A 22617-nucleotide genomic window follows, 5' to 3' on the forward strand; every position below is an offset into this window, starting at 1 on the left:
AAAAGAAACTGTTGGCATAGAATTCATTCTAAAATCGAGGACTAATTCTATTGTAAGAATTTCTCTAGGAACTCCATAATGAATGATACTTATTTTATACTTCCAAGTTATTATGAACTAATTTCTTTAAATATGTAATTTTCAATAATATTTAATGTTTCTTTTGTTTATTCTTAGATGTTAAGTTCTCTTTAAAAATCATAAAGTGAATCTCAATTTTGAAGTAAGTTACTGCATTTTGTCATTCCCCACTGGCCAAGAACATGACCAAGCAAGAAGATTCCTTTTAATTAGATTGTAGTGACAAATTGTTTTTGTGCTTTGGAATAATCCACCAGAAAGGTAACACAAAATAAACTGGTAATCACTCAACGGCAAACCTTTTCATACTTCAGAGTCTGCGCAAAGAGCTGACAGTTGTATGATGTTTGTCAAACTATCAACTGCCATTGAAAAGAGATGAAATCCTAGAGTTGGTACTTACGAAAGAGAACACCCAGAAGAGCTGTCTGCTGTGAGTAGCTGCTGCTGCGGAACTAAAACGTTTGTGTTTTCATTTCAGTGACATTATACGCCTCCTGTATACTCCTGGGAGTGTTCTTGAATAGCAGTGTACCTATATTTTTTGAGCTTTTTGTGGAGACTGTCTACCCAGTTCCAGAAGGAATTACTTGTGGAGTTGTCACTTTTTTAAGTAATATGTTCATGGGAGTACTTTTATTTTTTCTCACATTTTATCATACAGGTAAGAAATTTGACGTTTTAACTATCTAAATGTGTTCTAAGAGAAATTTGTTGTATTGATGTATAGGGAATTTATATGGAGAATTCTCACTAAAGCAAATTACTTTATGTGAGTGTTCGAACATCAGTGGAAACAGTATTCACAGTTTCTCTCGAAACGCATTCCAGCCCGCATGCAGCCGCACTCCCAAAGGCTTTGAATCAGCCTGAGCTGGGACCCAGCATTTGCGTTTTTAAAAACCTCTGCCAAACCCATTCTTTAGCCAGGTGATTCTGATATTTAGATGAATTTTTTAAACTATTTCGGGTCTTCTGTCATAGCAGAGAGTGTAAGTTAATGATGCCAGCAGTGTATGTGTAGTTTAAGGCCATAGAGATGAATAAGAGAAGGTCCCTCGATGTAAGAAATACTGTAATACAACACTCTGAAGAGCCGTGTTGTTTACAGAGAACTTTCTGGCAGGCTTACTAAAATAACTGTGTGAACCTCCTTGACCAAAAATAAATTTTCAAAACTTTCAAAGCAATGAAACAAAAGCCATCCCTGAGTTTTGGACAACTTCAGGCATAGGGCTTTCTTTTAACTACAAAAAGTGTCATTCACATGACCAATTAGTTTCTTAATATAATTAGCAGCAAACTAGATTGTCTGCGTCAATAAGTAGCGCAGGTAAAGCAGGTCCTGGCTGCGTCTGCCCTGCTGTGAGTTTGGCTGGTCCTTGAAGGAGCACAGCACTCAGGCAGGGAGTGGAAGCACATTAAGGAGAAGTGCTACCGCCAGGTGTTAGAGTAAAGCCTTTGCTTCCAATTTGTTTTCTAAACAGACTGTTACAACAGTTATTACAGAGCAGCTCTAGTTCACTTCAGTTGTGTCAAAATGGAAATTAAGAGGCTTACCGCCTCTCTTTTCCTGGTAACGCCTCAGAGATGGCTGTGATGCCCCGTAGCATGGTAGAAACAATTTTCCAGCTGAGGGGTGCAGATTTGTTAAGTGATCTGTGCAGCCTAGCAGAACATGGTTTTCCCTGCCAGCTACAAGGAGTTTTATCCTCACAGTATTTAAAAACACCAGGAGATGCCAGATAATGTTATCCCCGAACAGATATCTTGCTTGTGGTCTCTAGTATATAAAAAGCACATTTATTCATCTGTTTAAAGCAGGGAATACATGAATAACCACCCTAAAGTATTTGTATTGGTTTTCCATTACTGTAGCAAAATACCTGTAGCTGAGTACTTTCTAAAGAAAAGAGGTTCCTTTGGCTCAGTTTTAGATATTAAAAGGTTTTTGTCCACACAGTGCCTGCATCAGCTCAGCTCTAGTGAGGACCCTGTGTGGCACAAGGCATCACAATGGCAGGGAGCATTGGCGAGGGGAAAAGACCATCTATGTTAAAGGCACAGCTGGCACTCCCAAGCTTCGTTTGTTTGGTTTTCTTGTAGATAAGTACAGCAACTGATTGATGTCAGATTTTTAAAGATCTAGTTTAGATTTCAAAGAAATGTTTTTATGTATTTGTGTGTATCTGATACACACACACCCTTTATCTCTCAAAGACTAAGGTTCCTAGAATTATGAAATGTGCCCTAAACACCCTGCAGCAGATACCCAACTCTTTATGCACTGTGGTATGATAAGGCATAAATTGCAAATATGAAAATTCTGTAAAATTATTTCCTAAGATCAACTTCTAGTTTTGGAGCCGGGGATACTAAACACTTCATGTAACAAATTGAATTCTCTTCCATTAAAGCCAGTGTTTAAATGTCATAATTTGGTTAACTTTCAAACTTGAAAAACTGACTGTCATAGGTGAAAACTCAGCCATTATTTATATGATTAGAAAGTTTGGGTTTTTCTGTTTGTTTTTTTAAGAAGGCCTGGGTTTCTTTGCTGTTGTTTTTTTAGAGTTAGCGTCTTACAGTGTTGCCCAGGCTGGTCTTGAACTCCTGAGGATCAAGTGATCCTCCTGCACCAGCCTCCCAAGGAGCTGTGGTGACGCTAGAGAAGGAGCCCTGATTTCTAACCGCCATCACATGTGGTTTTTAGGGCACTTCTGAAGGAAGTGCTGAGCTTCCTGATTAGGGTTTTCCCCACCCACAGTGTGCTATCTGGTAGGTGACTCCATCAGGTAATTCTTCAGGGCTTCCCAGCTGCCTCCAAAGTGACCACATCAGAATGCCTTGCCCAGTGAGATAGGCTCCGCTGGTGATTTGCTTGAAGATTAGGGCCGCCACTGGGGGCGAGTGTTACTCAGGCTTCTGCACCTGAATTGACTTCTGTGCCACTGGCTCATGTGGAGCCCTGAGCCATGTTCTGTTTCTTGTTTCTCCACATCAAGTTTTATTTCTACTTTGTGTACCTGGAACCATGTCAGAAGTTTCTTAGAGTTTTTTCTAATGTGGATTTTTTGAGGTCACCTTCAAAGTAACAAAGTTCCTTACTCCCTCACGTGAGCATTATTTGTAAAACTAGTTGCTTCCTGCCGTGTAGCCTGGAGAATCTGAGTGGAGACAGCATAGTGATGCTTTGTTCTAATAACATCACATACAAAATCAATTTGGGAATGCTGTTCTGTGCTTAATGTGCTCTGAGATGTATTCTGTTTTCTACTTACAAGTTTGCATTATCTGTTATTTTGTGTTTGTAAGATCTGCAGCAGGTTTTGTCTACAAGCACAAAGATTTTGAAGTGGCTGGCCATGAATTTGAGGCGGCACTTTTACATCCAAGAAGTAAAGTAATGCAGTGTGGAGTTTAATATCTACTTACAGGGCATCAAACTGGGGAGTCTTGGCATCAGCTGGCTGCTCACCTTGAGTGAGAAAAGGGACAATTTGTTAAATCACTGTAAGATAATGTAGGTTGGTCTAGAGGGTGGTAGCTGGAAACAGACAAGTACTTATAGGTAGTCAAAACCAAAAGCATGGAGTCCCTGAATGCAAAGTCAAGGTGACAGTATTATAGTCAGTGCTTCTGGAAAGAAAAACTTTCTAAAAGGATGAACTAAGGCCCAGTTAGCTCAGTTCCAGCCCAGCATCACCTGGTGCAGAACACACTGCACTGAGTAAAATTCGGCACCTGTCTAACTGCAGACTGGCAAAGAGGGCTCAACCGCAGTGTAGCTGATGATACAGAACCAGAAGTATGGGCTGAACTGCGCAGTCCTGGCTTCGAGTGTGGATTTGTATTTCCTCCAGTGAGAGGCAAAGGGAAAGGATGCTAGAAACTGTAAAAGGGATAGGATTCCAGCGGGTCAGAATTTTGTAAGTTCACTCATGTCACATGACTTTGAGCTCAGAAAAAACAGTGGTTGACTTCACAACTACTTCATAAATGTTTAAGCAAGCATTTCCTGCTTAAAGCACTTAAGTGCTGGTGTCTGTGAGTGGTTTTCAGAAGGAAAAAATGGCTGTTCCCCTGTCACTGCCCTACTGCTTTCTGAAAAGTCAAATAATTTTAAAAATGCATGCAGCTGATTGAGCCAAGTGAATTTGCTGAAAGGTGGATTTGATTTTCAGAGAAGAACCCAGTAGAAACCAATCAACAAACTGTGACTCTGAAGAGCAATTATGCGGCATTTTTAGAGATTTCATCTGAACCTGGTTAGAAAGAATAATTTTACGACTGTGATGAAATAGTCTACTTTGGCAATATTTGACAAGCTCCACAGTTTAAAGAAAGCAAGGACAGTTGATGATTGCTACATGTATGTTGCTCTAGCTCCATAAATTGCAGGCACTAAGATTTTTAAATGTTGCTGCTGTAGACCACGGTGTTAGATATCATACTTTATCTGTTGCTTGAAATGCAGACTTAAAACCAGAGTAAGGGCTGGGTCATAGCTCAGCGGCACAGTGCCTGCCTGATAAGCACAAGGTCCTGAGTTCAATTGCTGGTACAAAAAAAAAACAAAAAAAACACAACCCAGAGTAGTCTCTTTTAATATAAACAGCATGCTTTTGTCTGTATTTTACCTTTATTTTCTTAACTTTTTTTTTTAACTGCTTTGTATTCTCTTGTAAAATTATCACTAAAAATCCAGATTCCATAGTAAATACAAGGGCAGAAAATGCACAGTGTGTTGTCTCAAGGAATATTAGAAAAAGGATAATGCTCCAGAGGTCACAGCTTTTCATAGTATTTATATGCAATACAAGTGAAACACAGAAAAGAGCTTTTGTGAAAATGCCACTTGTATATACATCTTTGTTTGTTTCATGCTGTAGAATATGTCTGACTTTTAACATGTAGTAATTGAGAAGTGAGGAAGCTGCTGTATGAGCAGTAGGGAAAAGGCACTGCACTGCCTTTACCATTCAATTTCTAATTTCTATTCCTAGGCATACATTGCTCTTTTAAACCATATGAATTATGGATTAAACTAAAGTGGCAGTGTGGAAATCTTTAGGTTGATTTTTGAAGATTACGAGAGTATTAGCATTCTGTGGAGGGGCAAAGGGGAAAAATAAACTTACAGAAATGACCAGAAAGAGAGAAAGAAACTTGTTTCCCTGTTTGTTCTCATAGGAACTGATAAAGTGGATGTTAAGCCAGCAGAGTTGTCCCCAGCCACCACCAACCTCACGGAGCTACAAAGCCTTGCTTCAGAGGTCCTGAGTTCAATTCAGGACCTACTTGCTTCAAAGCCTTAAGACTGACAGGCAGATGAGCGCAGGGAGGGGCGGGCTGGCCAGTCGCAGCCGCTCAGCTCAAGGGTCCCGGGGCCGGTAGTGCTCTAGACTAGAAAGAAATAACCCAAAGCATAATAGTCTCTCTAGAGGTGGAATTTTGATGAGAATTTTTTTTTTATGTTTTACTTTATTTTTCCATATACTTTCTCTGATTTACAATGATTACTACTGAACATTTTTACTGGGAAACAGAAATTTCTATCCAAAAAAATATAAAGGTGATATCTTGAAATTGAGGTGATTTTCCTATTTGTCTCTTTAAACCATCAGACATTCCTAAACAAAGTAAGAGCAAGAGTGATAGAGGGCATTTAAAAAGCAATTAACAAACTAACACTTAAAGCCAATCAGTTTTTTCCATGAAGTAATAAATTGATTTTCCAATCAAAGATGGATTAAATTGATGAACTGTCATTAACAATATTGATTTAAAATATGCCACATGAAAGCCCCATAATATATTACACCCATCACTTAGTTCCCAGTTGTCACTGTTCATTGAAAGCCAGTATCCTGAAAGCCAGTATCCTCACAATAAATCTATGGCGCATTTATTGTAAGTGCTTTTGACTGCAGAGCAGACTGCTCTGGGCATACAGGTGGTGTTCACTGGTGCTGCATGAATGCTTAAAACTACATACTGTATTTTTGTCTTACAGAATTGTCTTGGTTCAACTGGTGCCTTCCTGGGTCGTGTTTGCTTAGTCTCCTCCTCATTCTGTGCTTCAGGGAGTCCTATGACAGACTCTATCTTGATGTGGTTGTCTCAGTTTAATAGCACAGACCTGAAGGAGTTTTAAAGGAGACTAGAAATCAATACTGCACACTGCACATTTGCACGGAGTTGCACATCTAACAGGAAAAAAAGGAGAAGAAAGAAACTTCATTCAGAGGTTTTGTTGAATTCAGATTATTGCATTAATTTAATTACTAGTAGTAATAATGCAGGACTTACTTGCGTGGTAATAGGGTATTTATAAACTCTACAAGTGGTGGACCTGTGCCTGACTCCAGGGGCCGGAAGTCCGATGTCTTACACGTGGGGCACTTCCTACTGTAGGTAATCCCCTGTGTGCTGTGCCAGTGCTAAACTACTGAGTCGTGGTGTTTAGGAAAAGAAAGAAAGGGCATCTTTCACATGAAGATAACTCCTGAAGTCACATGACAGAATAGGAAGAAATACCACTAACTTCTAAGGAAGTTTAAACCTTATATTATATCGGATTTTAATTATAAAATAGCCAAGTGACATACTGATAATAGAAATTAGCCCCGTGTACACTACATGTTTTTCTAATAAAGCCATTTCTTAGGAGTCTGTATTTTTAATCAGGTCAGAAGCTACTGGCCTCCTTGTCCTGGTGATGAGTGCTTTCCAGAGACTTCAGAATGCAGGTGCTGTGTCTACATCTCGACTTGCCCTTGTCTCTGTGAATACAATTTCATCTGCAAAGCCCTTAAATCATTGTAGCAAGGGTGACTGAATGTGGATAGAGTCACACTAATTATTGTGTGAAGAGTGTAATTCCACTGATTTAGGACTTTGCTAAAAGAGAAATGATAACCACACAGCATGTGTGTCTTCAACCTATACATGGCAGCCGGAGCTGTAAAGCCCAGCACTGACTGTTATTTACCAGGGTTAGATTTTATTAAATGACTCTTGTGGGAAAAGAAAAATTTAGAACACTGAAACTTTTAAAACTTTATGCGTGATTTCCGAGTTGTATCCTTGTGTCTCAGTTTAGGGTGTAAAATACCCAGTTCTGTATAAACTCTAATGTATTTGACAAGGCAGCATTTTGCCAGTACCTGTTTTCTTTCTATGAATGATAGATATTTTTTAAACTAAGTTACTCAATGGAGGCTCTCAGACGTATATTCCACTATGCATGCAGGACGCTGCAGTGCGAAGGTAATACTCCCCCAAAAGATCAAGAGTAACATTTTACCTTGATTATTCTCTGCTTCTTCCAGGCCCCTCTCACTTTTTCCTCACTTGAAATTGTAACTCCATTGTCAGCTAGATATGTATTTTCTTTGCCTTGTTCTGGCCCCCTAGTCCAAGTGGGAAGGCAAAGGGAAGGACAGAGAGAAAGCATTTATTTCTGCTGTCTGCACGCATGTGCGCGGCGCACACCCCTCCCCCAACACCTTTCTCGTCTTTTAGCAAGTTTATGGCTCTGCATTTACTCACTTCAGTCCTGGAGGAGGATTCTAGGACTCCGTGGAGTCTTGTAAGACCCTTCTTTCCAGTTGTGAAACTTGGAATGTAAGGAAACCCACGAATTTACCACCCAACTTCAGTGACCTTTGAACCTTCTTCCTTTCTAACCACCCTACTCACTTGGCAGCAAAAATGAAACTTGTGAAAGAGAAGAGATCTTGTGAAAGCGAGGCTTTGTTCCATTAACACATTCTTCCTACATAAGTAAAAGTGAAATAAAAAGAAGGCAGAATTCTGGAAGGTGGTTGAAAGCCAGCCACTGAGGAGACCAGCAGGCCATGACCCGGGTGCTAAATAACCACCGCGCTTGCTGGTTTAGAGAGGAGACAAGGGAAAGGGGAGAAGTATGCAGTGTTTGGCCTTAGCCACAGCTGTTGTGTTTGAGGACGTTGCTGTGTAAAATCCTGCTGTAATAAGACTTCTGATGTAGAAATTTTTAACTAAGTTAATTCTACTTTTAACACAAAATACAGAATAACATGTAAAAAATATTGCCTAAATGGCCAGTTCAGTTCAAAGACACCCCAAATGAGTAGTGATTAGCAATTCTTGCATTGTACCCGGTACCAACTCTGTTGTGTAGTTTACATGAGATGAGAGGAAGCCGCCTCTTTCCTCTGGATTGGCTACCCCTCCAGAACATAATTGTTCCAGTCACAAACTGCAACTGACTTAAGTGCTCAAAATTTCATCTGCTAAGCCTGATAGGAAGGGAACCTGGGGTGGGAGGGACTATACATTATTTATCTGAATATTGCAAATCATATTTTCTTTGTTTTTATTTCTATCCTGCACCAAAATAGACAAGCTTTATCTTTATACTTTCTAACCAAACAGAGTCCGAATGACCTTTCATAACTGGAAGAAATCATAACCCTGTACTGATCCAAGCGCTCATTTTAGAATTCCAAGAACCTATCCTTAGAGAGGTAAAGTACCTAGCCAAAGTACTAGTTTTGGTCTTCCCTCGGTGTCCTTGGAATTGGTTCCAAGATCCCCAGCAAATACCCAAATCCTTGGGTGCTCAAGTCCTTCATATGAAATGGTTAGTATTTATCTCTTATAAGCACCCCAACCTCATGGCGGTCCAGAGCTTATAAATTGTAATCCCAGGGAAAAGTTACTGGAACTGTCATGAGCAAATTCCAGTCTACCACTTGCACTGCAACCCACGGCAAGAAAAGAGACAGAGACATATCTGCAGTTACAGGAAGCCAAGGGAGTCTGAAGTCCAGGTGGAACAAAGGCCTCGACCCAGGGCCAAACCCGGTTTTAATAGTTGGTGAAAAGGGGAGTAGCTGGGGTAAAGTGACTGTGAGAATGGCAAGGTAGGGTGCACAATGGCACGTCTGCAGTGTACAGAGAGAAGTATAAAGAAAGTATGGATTCTGCTAACAGGTATCCTTGAAGTTTGGAGGAATCCATGTAACACAGTTTGAGGAAGTATCTTGTGTTTTGGGTTGGCTGCCTTAGCTCTGGTGCTGGCCTTAATTGCCCTGGGACATCACTGCCTCTTTCTCAAAGCTCCATCTCAGCTGACAACACAGTGTCTCTCGGCCTACCTCACACTCGGTAGGAGGAAGCTATAGGTGGGGCACACAGACCTATCGCTTTGCCTCAAAGGCTACAGATCAGTGGCGCCTCAACTAGACCCATCTGCCTTGCGTAAAGCCAGTCAGGGGGCGTTCAGCATTCTCCTAGCCAGTTCTGTGCATATTAGCATGTGGGAGTTGGGCAAAGGTGAACCAAAATGGAGGCAACTTGTCTTCTTTCAAGGGGAACATTCCCAGTGGTCTTCCACAATCACTGATGTCATCCTCCCATATACCTTACAGGTGTCCAACACCCAGCCCTTGGGCCTCATGCTCCCCTGGACAGCTAGTAACTCAGCCCCCCACGATCACAGACTGTGAACATTATTATGTGACATGACTGGTGCTGAAGTGCCAGGCCGTGTAGGGGAGGGCGCAGTGCAGTGCTCACTTTACCTTCTGTGTCCGTCACACACAGTCGAATGGAAACCAGTGTGTGTCAGATGTTTTGTGCACGTGTGTGACTTGATCAGTAAAATTCAGTCACTACTGATAATAGTATTTCACTCTGCCTACATGCATGGGTGCCTATGAAGACAAATGGCTTTTTATGGTTTGTTCTTTTGGGGTTTTTTTTGAGGGATTTGGTTGTTCTTTACAGTACTGGGGATTGAATCCAGGGCCTCTACTCTGATCTACAACTTCAGCCTGACTTGGTTTTTGTTTTGAAACAGGTTCTCACTAAGTCACTAAGCTGCCCAGGCTGGGCTTGAGCTTTCATTCCCTCTGCCGCAGCATCGCAGAGTGCTGGAATTACAGGTGTGTGCCACCAAACCCTGCAAGGCAGGTGTTCTTGTTATTTAGATAGGAAATTCATTTTCACTCAGTGCAGTCAGAAGTTGGGTTCTTGTGCCTTCAATCAAGTTCTCATGCTTTAAATCATCTCTAGAAAAAAAAACCATCTCTAGATCACTTATAATACTACACTCTTTCAATTACGTATACCTGCTGTGTTATATTGTATTGTTTAAGAAATCATAAGAAAAACCTGTACATGTTCAGCATGGATGCATTTTTCCCAAATATTTTTGATCCGCAATGTGTTGAATCAGTGGATGTGGAACCTGTAGATGTGGAGGGCCCACTACAGGAGTAAAAGTAGAACTAAGATCTATATTTTCTGACCCCTAAACTAGTTTATTTTCACTACCTTACAGAGTCTCAGCTTGCTGTAGACCATTTGGGGTGTTCACGAACGTTCTTCCCTGTCCAGAAATGATGGGGCTACAAGTAAACTGCCAGTACTGAGTATGCAGTGTTCAGGGAGTAAACTGAGGTGGTTGTTTGGTTTACAAGTAAAATTTCTAAGCAAATCATTATCCTGCAGGGGCTCTAATGTCTCATAAGTCTTAGCTTTCAGTGACATTATATGAAAAGATGCTGATGAATAATTCAGTTCTCATAAACCCAGCCAACAGCTTTATTAATTGGTAAGGACATGTTATAGTGTTAGTTCCCTGTGGCTTATCAATTAATACTTCACACTTTATGGGGGGAAGTGTTTTTTAATATGATCCATGGTGGAAGTATAGGAACAAGATAATTATACAAATGCATTTCACTGGAAGATGGAGCTAATAAAACAACAAGAGGGACTCGAGTATGCATTTAATTTTGTATATTTAAACATATATGGCCTAAGGGCCAGGTTTTATCATGGATCATATATTCATATTTAATTACTGAGAATGTTTATAGCTTGTTTTTATGAAGTCCTTCCAATGAGGGAGCCAAGCTAAGGGATTTTAAGTTGAAGAGATTAAATCCCCATCTACTTATCTTTTAATTAGTTTTTTTTACTCTTATTTTCACAAAAATCCAGGGATTCATCTTGTAGCCTGCCGAATACATGCTTCATTTTAAATTCCAGATCAAATAAAAATGCATATAAAATTTGCTTTCAATTAATGTTAAAAGTCACGTTAATTTCACATTTGTCCCTGAACTAGGAAGTATAGGCATTGCCATGATCATAGCACATTACCACGCAAGTGCGAAAGCTGTCATAGGTGGCTCTGGGTGTTGCTCAGTAATACAATGCTTACCCAGCATGCACAAGGCCCTGAGTTCATTCCCGAGCACCACAAAAAATAAATATATGAAAGCTGTAATATGAAAATACATGACAGTAAGGAGGAAATGTAGTGTAAGAACATGTGATTAGGCCTGTTTTATAAATATAGGGGAAAATACACTTCCACTTTAATTTGGAATTATCATACAGAAGGGAACAAGATAAAATTCATTTTTATCCCATCAAATGGTTTGCTATTCTCTAGGAAAGATAAGCAGTACTCAGGAGACAGCACTGGACCATCCTAGAGCAGACAGTAGGGTTTGGAGTGCAGGTTTAAGAGCATGCACTGGGTTCCCTTGTCTCAGTAGTGGTGACTGCTGCTCACCAGCTGACATCAGGTCTGAAACAGCACCAGCCTCATTTTGCCATGCAGTTTCCCAAGGCTCTGGCTTGTCCTCATTGTGTGCCAACTCTCAGCTTCAACTCTTGCAGGAATCCGAACTCAGCTCCTGCTGGAGAGTCCCTGACCAGGTTTCTCCCAGGGCCCCTCCCTGGGATCCCAGGAGAAAGCTCAGTCTCATCCCGAGGGGTAAGCAGGGCTACACACTTGGGCCTCCCTCTCCTGGACAGGATGCTGGCATGAACAGAACCTAAGTAAATCCGGGGAAAAGATTAAATAGTCCTCACATCTGGGCTTTCCAAATTAGAACATTGCCCTAAAATGGGAATTTCAAAGATCTTTAACAGTGTACAATTATTATTCATTCCATTCTTAAAATATGAGCTAATTGCTTTATGTGGTCCTTCACTTGTTATCTTATTACCTGCTGGCCTCAAACAATAGCTTTTCATTTCAGCCTATTCTCAAAAAAGAACATGAGTTAACCCAGCTTTTCTCTTCATTCAGCAAGGTTTAATTTAAAATTTTAAAAGCATAGCTAGAAAGCAAAACAAAGCATGGAGTTGATTTCAACAACTTTGATGGTAGGAGGACATCAAACTTCTTAGCTCTAAGCATGCTGAACTTGGTGTATTGGGAGGCTTGGGACTCCAAGAGGTTGTTGGAAAATGAACTCAAATACTGTGTTACACTTAAGGTTTCCTGCTGGGTCTTCTAATTTATACTGGAGGCTTCTGCAATCTTGAATAAAATGCGAGTAACTTAGAGACACTCCGTTTACCTCAGTGGTAGAAAGTGATATTTTTTAAAGCACTACAGTACAGTATTTTATTTAGATTGGCTTTCCTCCCTTTTACTCAAAAGGATTATAGAATGAAAGAAATGATCTAATCCAACCACCTCATTTTACAAATAGATAAAAATTCGACCTTGAGTTATGACACAGCCGGGTTTTCGCATGTCCTTACACTCCCAGTTCAGTCTTCTTTCCATAAGTGACCAATATACTAGCCAAAAATAATTCTTTTGAAGTAAATTTTCTTTCACTTTTCAAGTTTTAAAAATCATACAAAAAGTACATGAAAGTATAACCACTACAGAATTGCCCAGGACCAACTACAGAATGAAGTCCCCCTCCACATAAACACGTGCAGGCTAACCCTCTTTTCTGGAAGGAGTCATACTGTCCATACATTTACATAGATATGTATAAAAACCTATCTCTTGTGTATAGATTTATATAGACATGTATAAAAATATACATATCTATATGTATGTATAAAATATACATACAAAAGATATGTATAAAAATATTCCTACCCTGTCCATACATTTACATAGATACATATAAAAACCTAATCTCTCTTGTCTATACATTTATATAGATATGTATAAAAACTTAGAGATCATTTTAAATGGAGTCATCTAAGAAACTGTTTCCTGGACAATGTTTTGTCTCCATCTCTATCAAATGGAGCAGTGGTTAGTATAGAGATTTCATAGAACCAACTATATAGCATCAAGCTCCATCACAGTCTGATGTCTAAAAGTGAACTCCAACGTGCACTATTCTGCTTTCTTATTGGAAGCTTAGTTCCTGTGTCTATACCAACTACAGTTTCTGCACAGTGAGAGAAGAAAATGAATGACCCACCCCCAAAATCCATATAGATTTTCTTGACAGAGCTTTTTTAGCTTCCCCATCTCTACAGAGGTGCGCAGTATTGTAGAACACAGAAAGGTAACAGCAGAAAAGTCATGCCATTCCATGGTTTAAAAATAAAATCTCATGGAGACTCTACTAATTCTTACTATTTTCCTGGTCAACCTCCTTAGCTGTCCTACCTTTCAAGCAATTGGCAGAACTGATAAGCCATAGCAGAACAAGAGCCCAGCTTCATTTGGTCACTTCTTCCCTTCCTGTCCTCCTGTCTATCCAGCCTTCTCCTTCCTGCCTATTTCTTCCTGTTTCTGACCATGCTTGGGAGCAAGCTGTGTGGCGGCCAGCTTGTGTGAGTTTCCAGCAATGGAGAAGAGAGCTGGCCACGAGGATTCCTCATGGACTAGACCAGAGAGGGCATGGAGAGCGCGCACTGGCTTAGGACCCCCAGGGCCTGGCTCTTATCCCAGGCTGGTGACTTCAGTTGTTTGACCTTGAGCAAGTCACATCATTTCTCATTTATGCACATTTCTAAAATGAGTGAGTGAACAATGATGTTCGCTTAGGTTTCTTCCAGTTCAGGAATTCCAGTCCATGCTTATTCAGTGTTAGAAAATGATTTCCAGTGGCGAAACACCTGCAGTCTGTAGGACTGACGAGCTCCCGAGCACTTCCATGTTCCATTTGTGGAGTAGCCCCCCTCGTGTGAGCCCTCGTGTGTCCGTGAACACATGAAAAATTATGCTGCGTGCACTTTCAACAAGAAGGAATGGCTTTTTCTGTGTCTGTGGTAGGAGATAAGCTGCAGATGCTGTTTATTTTCCCAAAGGACTTTATATATGAAATGTGAAGTTTATTAAATTTATCAAATGCATTCAGAGAACAATCTGTCATCTGATATTGAGATAGCATTCTGGGAGCCAGGTGGGAATGCAGCATTTGTTCACTGGAGTCAGACCAAATCAGATACCTGTTTGATTCATTGTGAGGTGCCTTGGGTTTGCAGCTGTAGAAATCAAACTGACAGGTCAGATAGTAAGGCTGATCCTTGAACTTACGTCTCTAGTTGTGACACTAAAGTATTATAAGTTGCTTTGCAACGATGTCAGTTTCTACATGGCCACATTCTTTCTGCAGAGCTGTGCAGACATCTTACTGAGAGCAGAGTTACAGCATGTCAAGGTATGGTCTGTACACAGGTGTCAGCACACACAGCTTCCCTGTGCCTCTGATGCAGGCACACATGCAGTCAGAGAGAAACAAGCCCAAAGAGCAGCCCAGCGTGGAAGAGGCCTGAGTAAGTGACCCCCTCCTCCCTGGACTTCTGCCCCCTCACCTCTAAATGAGCAAGTTGGAGTAGATGTTCCTTTTAGTTGAAAAATTTTACAGTTCTCCGATCTACCTATTAGTCTTACACAACAGAAAGTAGAAAAACTTACAGGTGCAATGTCTTTTTACCAATACTCCCAGCTTAAATGTTATCCTTTCCCTAAACCTGGACCTTCCACAAGGCCCTGTTGGTTGTGTTAAGGTCTCAGGCAGGCTGATATCATGTCCGCTTATTCCTTTGTTCATTTATGTTTTTATTCTGGATACAGAGTAATTTTATGTGCACAGTGTATACCTGTGAAAGATAATCAGAAAAACAAAAGATGTTTCTACCCTCTGGGATCTTTTAGAAAAATTTAAAAAAAAAATCCTCTCCTAAACTAACAATTAGAAGAAATCATGACAGTTTCGCAAATACTTAATCATGCATAGCCCAAGCCCACCTGTTTTCTCATATCATCATTAGCCATAATTGATTTCAAGAAAAGCATATTCTGTTCCACTGAAATTTCCATCACAAATAGGACCTGGCTCTGTCTCGGGGCATAGAATCAATTTTGGCAGAAGGAATCCCAAACCTCACTGTTACTCTGTTGCTGGGGAACTGGCTTATCTTTCCTTTGGGAAGTCGGGGATGTTGGCGCTTCTAGCTTCCTCTAAGACAGAATTTAACAACTGCGTACATGCTGAGATACACATATCCCTAAGGCTTTGTGAGTCTTCTTTCCAATAAAAATTTTAATTTTACTGAAGAATAGGTACTCAACACCAAAAGGAACCATTTCTAATGATGAATTTGAGGCCTCAGCAGCCAGATAGAGAGGGCCTTCTTCGGGTGCTGGAGATTGTAGGACCCCTCAGGTCCCTGCCTGAGAGTGAACATGATCAAGCCACACCTGACACATCTTAGGTTTGTCCTGCCTGCTAAGCATGGTGAAATCCAAAGAATGCCCCCCAGAAGGTTTAATTTCTGTAGAAGATTTTAATTACTACACATGTCCAATTCCAAATTGACTTCCTTCCACAACAGAAATGTTTGTCATCCGCCTCCTCAGTTGTGTGCACAAGTCCCAAACAAAATCACTGTCATGGCCTACACACGTACCTACTTATTTCAGGTTAGTTCAGTGACTCAGACAAAGCGTGAGAGCTAACTGATGCCACTTCCCTCGGCAGGGGCACAATAGGCCCTGCCCAGTGGAATCCTGCTAGAGCTGGAAGTGTATATCCATGGCAGGCAGTTTCTTCTCAGTCCTCCCCTGACTTCAGTAGTTCACCCTGCACTGCTCTTCCTGCCCAGAAGTTATTGCTGACAGAATCGTGTTGGAGGTAATGCAAATGTCTCCGTTGGAGCTGGCCCTTGCTCCATACCTTGCTGTTCTCAGGACCTGCGCCCTAGGATCCTTGGCCCATGTCCAGAAGAATCTTAACTCCCAACTCTTCCCCTCCTCTTTTGTAATTGCGTTTGCCCTTTTCAGGGAAGGAAAAATCCACTGACATGTTAGTCCTGATGTTTCCCCACCCCCTGTCTCAGGATAGAGAAGCCTCTCCCTATTTGTCCTCATTTCACTCAAGCTTCATGCAGACTCCCGGGCGCAGGACTCTGTTCTGCTGCCTGGGCTTGACCTTCCCATCTGACAGGAGAAAGATTACACTGGGGAGCTGGAGCTGACTCCCTTACCTGCTCTCCTCTTGTCAGTATCCCTTTACCAGTGAGTTCTTTGTTAGATAGGTCCTGAGATGTATCTTTTTTTTTAAACTTCAATATTTCTTACATGAACTGTTCCTTTCCTCTTAAAGCAGACTATTATCTTTTTCCTTCTACTTCATAATACCATTTGAACATAATGAAACACACTTAAGTCAGGCATGGCTTTTATCTTAGCCAATATTAAATGCTGGAAGGAGCAGATTATATAAAGATTCTTAAAAGAAGAAGGGAAAGAACCAAGATGGAGGGATCTATCCAATAATTCCATCAGCATCTTCTGGGCTCCTGTTGGATGTTGGCTGCTGGGCTAGACACAGACTGCAGAAACAAGACAGATTCTTGCCCTCAGATTTGCATTCCAATGAGCCTATTCATAAAAGAAAACCTATAATTCAAAGCCAACAACCTCCCCCAAAGGGTTCTTGGAAGCTTTGTAGCTCATCTCTACAGCTGTCTCCGTTTCTGTATGGGATCTTACTCTCTTGGGAAAATATATTCTAAATCCTATTTCCTTGAGCCATTAAACATCCATGGTTGTCCCTGATCAGTGTATAGTTATATGTGACTTTTGCAAGAGTAAAAATAACCGTGGACAGTCTTTGAAAGGAAAGGCAGAAAAATCTGTTTTGATGGCTTGAAAATAAGTGGAGAGGTTTTTAGGGAAATCTAACAAGCTTCCAAAGATTTCGGATGTGCCAGTGTTCGTTCAGGCATGGGATTACGCCAAGAGATGAGCCTCCTACCAAGGGGGAGGAAAGGGACCATGAAAGGAGATCTGGGAGACCACACTAGAAGACTTATTGAACCATAATGCAGGCCCTAAAGGCTGGGGATGCAGCTTAGTGGTAGAGCATGTGCTTAGCATATGCAAGTCCTTGGGTTCAACCCCCAGCACTGTTAAGCATAAATAAACCATAAGCCAACCCTCTAGACTTGCTGTTAAAATGTCTGCTGAGCTGAATTGGAGGAGGAATCTTGGAAGTGTGGAGTTGTGGTGGAAGCAGGCTCTGGAAAGCAGAACCAGGAATTGGCTTCTTCCAACTGAGTCATCTGGCCCAGGCTCCTGCCTGCAAGCACACCCTCCCTGCAGTGTGTCTCTGTCTGGCCAACTGTTTTCTCAGCTCTCAAGGGATGGAGATTCCACAGCCTCCCTCTGCTGTCTGTTCCAGAGCCACTCCCCTTAGTACTTAGAAGTTCTTGCTTTCAAAGAATGGGAGCATCAAGAAACACAGGGGAGGGGCTGGGGATTTAGCTCAGCGGCAAAGCGCCTGCCTGGCAAACGCAAGGTCTTGAGTTCGGTTCCCGGTACCGGAGAAAAACCAAAAAAAAAAAAAGGGAGACAAGAGGAGCAAAACAAACTAGGGCAAAAGACCCCAGCAGGAAGAGGGGAGGCTGACAGTGGGGAACAGCCTCCACATTTCACACTTCCTTCCCTCACTTAAACATGAGCAGCTGGCTTCCAGACAGGTGGGGATGGAGGAAGGTAGAACCAGCCATCTGCGGACCCTGTCCTCCTAGATCCCCAGACTGACGCAGTGGAGTCCCATTCTGCTCTGAGCAGTGTGCACCACATCCAGCACTGCCCCACTCTGCCAGAATAATGACTTTTTGTACCAATTCTTGGATGTAGACAAACCCCGGGTAGCCCAAGGAGGATAGCACCAAGGGAAGTTAGCACTTCTTGCTCCACCAGACTTTTCCATCTGCTTCCCGCCTCCTAGCCACACATCCAGAAGCAAGCCAGAAAGCCCATCTGCCCCAAATCACTACCCCAGAGCCCGAGCTCTTTATTGTTCCTGCTCTGTTCTCAAGCCATGGGGTATTTGACCTGTCTTACATCACTAGATACCTGGCTATCACAGCCCCACAGGACACTGCAGTGGGAGCAGGAAGGCAGGCAAAACCGGGTGCCAGCTGGGAGGAAGAGGCGGAGGAGGGATGGCTGCAGAAGCAGCAGAGGCAGCAGCAGGCAGGGAGCCTGCCTCAGTCCTGCCATCGCCACTCTCCACCGTGGGGGCCCAGTGTGCCCAAAGGGCTCCCCCTACCTGCCGCGCAACCCACGCATCCCTTGGGCCTCCCTTGGGTCTTGACTCCCTTTCCAGACTGCCCTCCCACTCCCATTTCCTCTGGCAGCCTCAAGCGGCACTCAGGCTCTAACTGCCTTCCGGCTTGAAGGAAGGGAGTCTCCTGCCGGAATCCCTGTCTGTCCTGGTGATGGCTTTTGGCTGAGGTGAGCGCAGTGGAACTCTGACCACCACTGTGAAATCTTACTCCAGCAAGCTGCAGCAGAGCCTCTGCCTGTAGGAGAGGGCCGGGACTGTCTCAGAGGGTGGGGGCCAGCTCTGAAGATTCCCCTCAGCACCAAGACCTGACGTCAACATGGCCACACCAAGATGCAGGTTCTCCACGGGTGCCTTGAAGGCAAGGGCTGCCCCTCTTGTGACACCCACGTTCCCAGGAGGACTTTCTTCTTCCAGCAGAGATGATACAGCAAGAATAAGCGCAGGGGGAGCTCAAACACTGCCCCCATGGAAACTTGGTGCTGGGGGCCCTGGCTGGGTGACAGTTTCCCCTTGCAGCACATCACAGCTTCCAAAGTGTCCTGTGTGTTTTTAAATAATTCTTAACCATGTAAAAATTGTACTACACTTTAATAAAATTTTTTTTGCATTTTACTTTTGTAATATTTGGGGTTTTATAGATTTTTATTTTATGGCCAAGTATACTTTTGTAAAGAAATGTTAAAGTCTTGAGTATTTTTATCCTTCTAGGGAACTATGGTTAATGTCAACTGTAAGCACTGATAAATATTATCCATGTGCAATTTTTCTTCCTTTCAATCGGGACTTTGAAGAAACTGTGTTTTGGCATCGCATTTTATTTTAAACGCCACTTCATTTTACACATTGTGAATACTGAAGATTCTGAAAAATAAAGATGCATTTAAAATCTCTGTGCTGTTACACTGTGGAAATGGTAATGTGCATTGCTTTGCCAAAGTGGTAATTAAATGCTTAATGGTTTAGAACTCCCAGTTCAGAATAGGGTTCTCGTCATCACCCACAGAGCGGGGCTTCCAGGCGAGCCTCCATTTCTTTGGAAAATGCACTTCAGGATGGTGATCTCCTGTTCGGTTAGGAAATGTGGCGGTGACATCATGGTTGTCGTGCTTGTGGTTTTGCAATAAATGTGTATTGGAAGCACTTGTGATAACGTGGTCCGTATTTTGTTTTTAATCAAACTCCAAATGGCAAGAGAAGTGGAGCCAAAGCTTCCTGAGCGTTCAGGCAGCAAACTGGTGGGAAAACAAGAGCTTGGAAACAGAGGAGCCCAGGCCAATCCAGCTTCTCCACCAGCAAGCCCTGAGGCTTGAAACTCTTACTTCTTTTGGAGACCTCGTGTTCTTGTCCACTCAAAATAAAATAATGCCAATTAAAATCAAGAAAGGGGATAATCACATTTACCTCATGTGAAGGTTGTCAGATCAAAATGGAGTCACTGGCAAACCCCACAAACGGAGCAAGGTAGGCTAGAGAGAGGGCTGTCTTGGACAATTGCCTGATAAGAACACGGAGGACTTTGCCAGGGAGACTGGGGGTGCAACTCAGTGATTAAGCACTTTACTAGCACACAGAAGGACCTGGGCTTGATCCAGCACCGCAACAAAACACACACACAGAGATAAATAAAACCTCTACCGCAAATTGACACTTACACAAAGATGTTTGTCCAGTAACTGCTTGTCCAACCTTGGACTGGTGGCTCTTTTCTCAGCAATCCTCATAGCCAAAAACAATGGTTCCAAAACAATCCATGTAATAATCACCCTCATTTTGCCTTTAACAACTTTGCTTTGCCTCATCCTCCTCGAATGTACTCATGGTTTTCACTGCAGTGTCCACTCCTGACTAAATTCATTATCCATGGGTTTCTGTGATGATGGAAAAAAGTGATGAACATGAAATGCTCTGGAAAACTTTGGCTGCCCGGCAGATACTGTTTGCCGACTTCCTTTCCAGCCCTCTTGTAACCCTCTCAGAGCCTTCAGCATATAATACATATCATGCTGTACTGTTGTCTTATGTCGTTAATATTGATATCCTGAATATTTTCCCATGACAAGGGAAATTTCTACAATTTAAAATAATACATTCTATTGTTGGACATAAGGTTGTCCTCAAGGAGATATAGCCTAGGGAATACATCGTTGTATATTTTTCTTTGTCCTAGCTCCTAATGATTTTCTTAGAAAAGATACTTAGATGGAGAGTTACTTAGTTCACAATATGAAGACCTTTAGCTAGTTCCTGATATGTCCGCAGATTAATTCCTTCTCAGCCTCATGAGACTCCACCGGCACCTGAGTTAGCTCTGAGCCAGGGGTTCGCTAGAATGGAGAAGGTGACAGGAGGGAAAATCAGGCTGGCCTCTCCTCCTACCCTTTTTCATAAACTACATACCCTCCGCCTACACAGGCCCTGGTATTTACCCTTTAATTCTTATGTTAAAACACTGGAGCAATTAAAATTCTTTAAGATTGTATTCAATTCTGAATTCTAGCTCTACAGAGTGGAAAGGGAACAATGTGGGAGACAGAGGGAAGGAGGGAAATTCTCAAGTTCGGGTACAGGGAAATGGAAAGGCCCTTTATGGAGACTCATTTTTCCCTAGTGGTGGTGTAGCTGTTTCATGCATAATTTACTGGATGGGTATCATTTGGTCCCCAAAGGAAACGAGGACATATTTTGAAATTTTGTCAATGAAGCAATTTTTATGAAGCTCCAGATCCTATTTTCCATATTTACTTTGACATACCAGTGAGTCAGATTGCAGGAAGAAGCCTTTACCCCCAGTGCTTAGCTCAGTAACAATGATAATTTCAAGTGCTTGCTTGTGCCTGATACTGTTCTAAGCACTTTCCAGGCTTCAGCCCTCACAGCAAACCCGGAATAGGTTCTATTATTAGCTCCATTTTGCATAAGAGGAACAAACCGCCCAAGGTCACGTAGCTGGTGAGCAGAGGAGCTGGGTTAGAGCCTGGACTGGGTGCGTGCAGAGCCCTGAACTCCAACCAGGAAGCAGTAGGTTCTGGGTAATCCTTCACAATGCAAACAAGGATAGAAGTTTTTCCAACATCCATGTGTTTGCATTGGCCAGGCTGTGCTACTGTTCTGTAATCAGTTTACTCTTCACAAAACCCTTATGAGGTAGATAATACTGTCCCACCTCCTACACCGCACAGGTGGTAAACAGTGGGGCTTGTATTCAAAAGTCCTGGGGTCATTCCTCTGTGGCAGGGTCCTTGGGATCCAGGGAAGGCAAGAACGTGAGAGACTGGGGTTGGGGATTTAGCTCAGCGGCAAAGCACTTGCCTAGCAAGCGCAAGGTCGTGAGTTCAATTCCTGGTACCGGAAGAAAAGACAAAAAAAAAAAAAAGAACGTGAGAGACTGAAGGACTCCAGGAGCTGCCTTTCCCAGCTCCCATCCGAGCTGGCCCCCTGACAAGAGGTCATGGCTGCTTCTTCCCCAGGGCTCCACTTAAGTTCTCCGCCCCCCACTGCACAAAGCAGGAAAGCAGGCACATTTCTCACACTTAGCAGTACCAAACAGGTCACTTCTGTCCCGTTAAGTAAACTTTTATAACCTCCTGTTCCCATAACATCCTGTTATATCTGAGCAGGACCACCAAGATACAAAACTGTCACAGCTTAACAAACTGCTTTTGTTCTCCTTCTGCCCACCCGCAAGTTTCCTGCCAAAGACCAACCCCCTTGACCAAAGGTATAAAAGCTGGAACTTGTCCTTTGCCTTCTGCTCATCCATTTTAGATTCATCAGCTGAGCCAGTGTACATCTAAAAGTAAAATCCTCCTGTTTCCCATTTGGTCTCTCCTATCTCTTAAATCCCACAACATTTCCACTGTGCCGGTCTTGGGATGTAATAACCTCCTCGATGCCCAAAACAGGGAAGAGGCCCACACCTCATCTAACGAGTTAGCACAGGCTCAGGGTAGTGTTCCCGTCTGTCCCCTTCATACCATATTTCTACAGTGGGCAATCTGGCATCACAAACGGGGTGCTCTGACTCCACGGAAAGTTCAGAACTCGTGAATTATAGGATGGGGAGCAAGAAGGATGGCAGTTATTGTTTAATAATCTTGCCTCTTCCATTCCCTAACTACTGTGAAAAGATTGCCAAACTCAAAAGATCAAGGGCGAGTTGCAGGAAGGCGAAGCAAGCACA

The 22617-nt window shown here is 42.4% G+C and overlaps 1 protein-coding gene across 1 annotated transcript in view; it reads left to right on the top strand.

Moving 5' to 3' along the window:
- Dirc2 (disrupted in renal carcinoma 2) overlaps positions 1-19577 on the top strand; it is a gene marked incomplete at its 5' end in the record, with an annotated part of 88540 nt that extends 68963 nt beyond the window's left edge. The window contains 2 exon segments of the mRNA XM_005386622.2: positions 563-745; positions 6098-19577. Coding sequence (XP_005386679.2) covers positions 563-745; positions 6098-6213 — 299 coding nt within the window.
- Positions 19578-22617: the final 3040 nt, after the last annotated feature.

This window comes from Chinchilla lanigera, unplaced genomic scaffold (genome assembly GCF_000276665.1).
Source record: "Chinchilla lanigera isolate Chin_1 unplaced genomic scaffold, ChiLan1.0 scaffold00026, whole genome shotgun sequence".
NCBI classification, from domain to species: domain Eukaryota; kingdom Metazoa; phylum Chordata; class Mammalia; order Rodentia; family Chinchillidae; genus Chinchilla; species Chinchilla lanigera.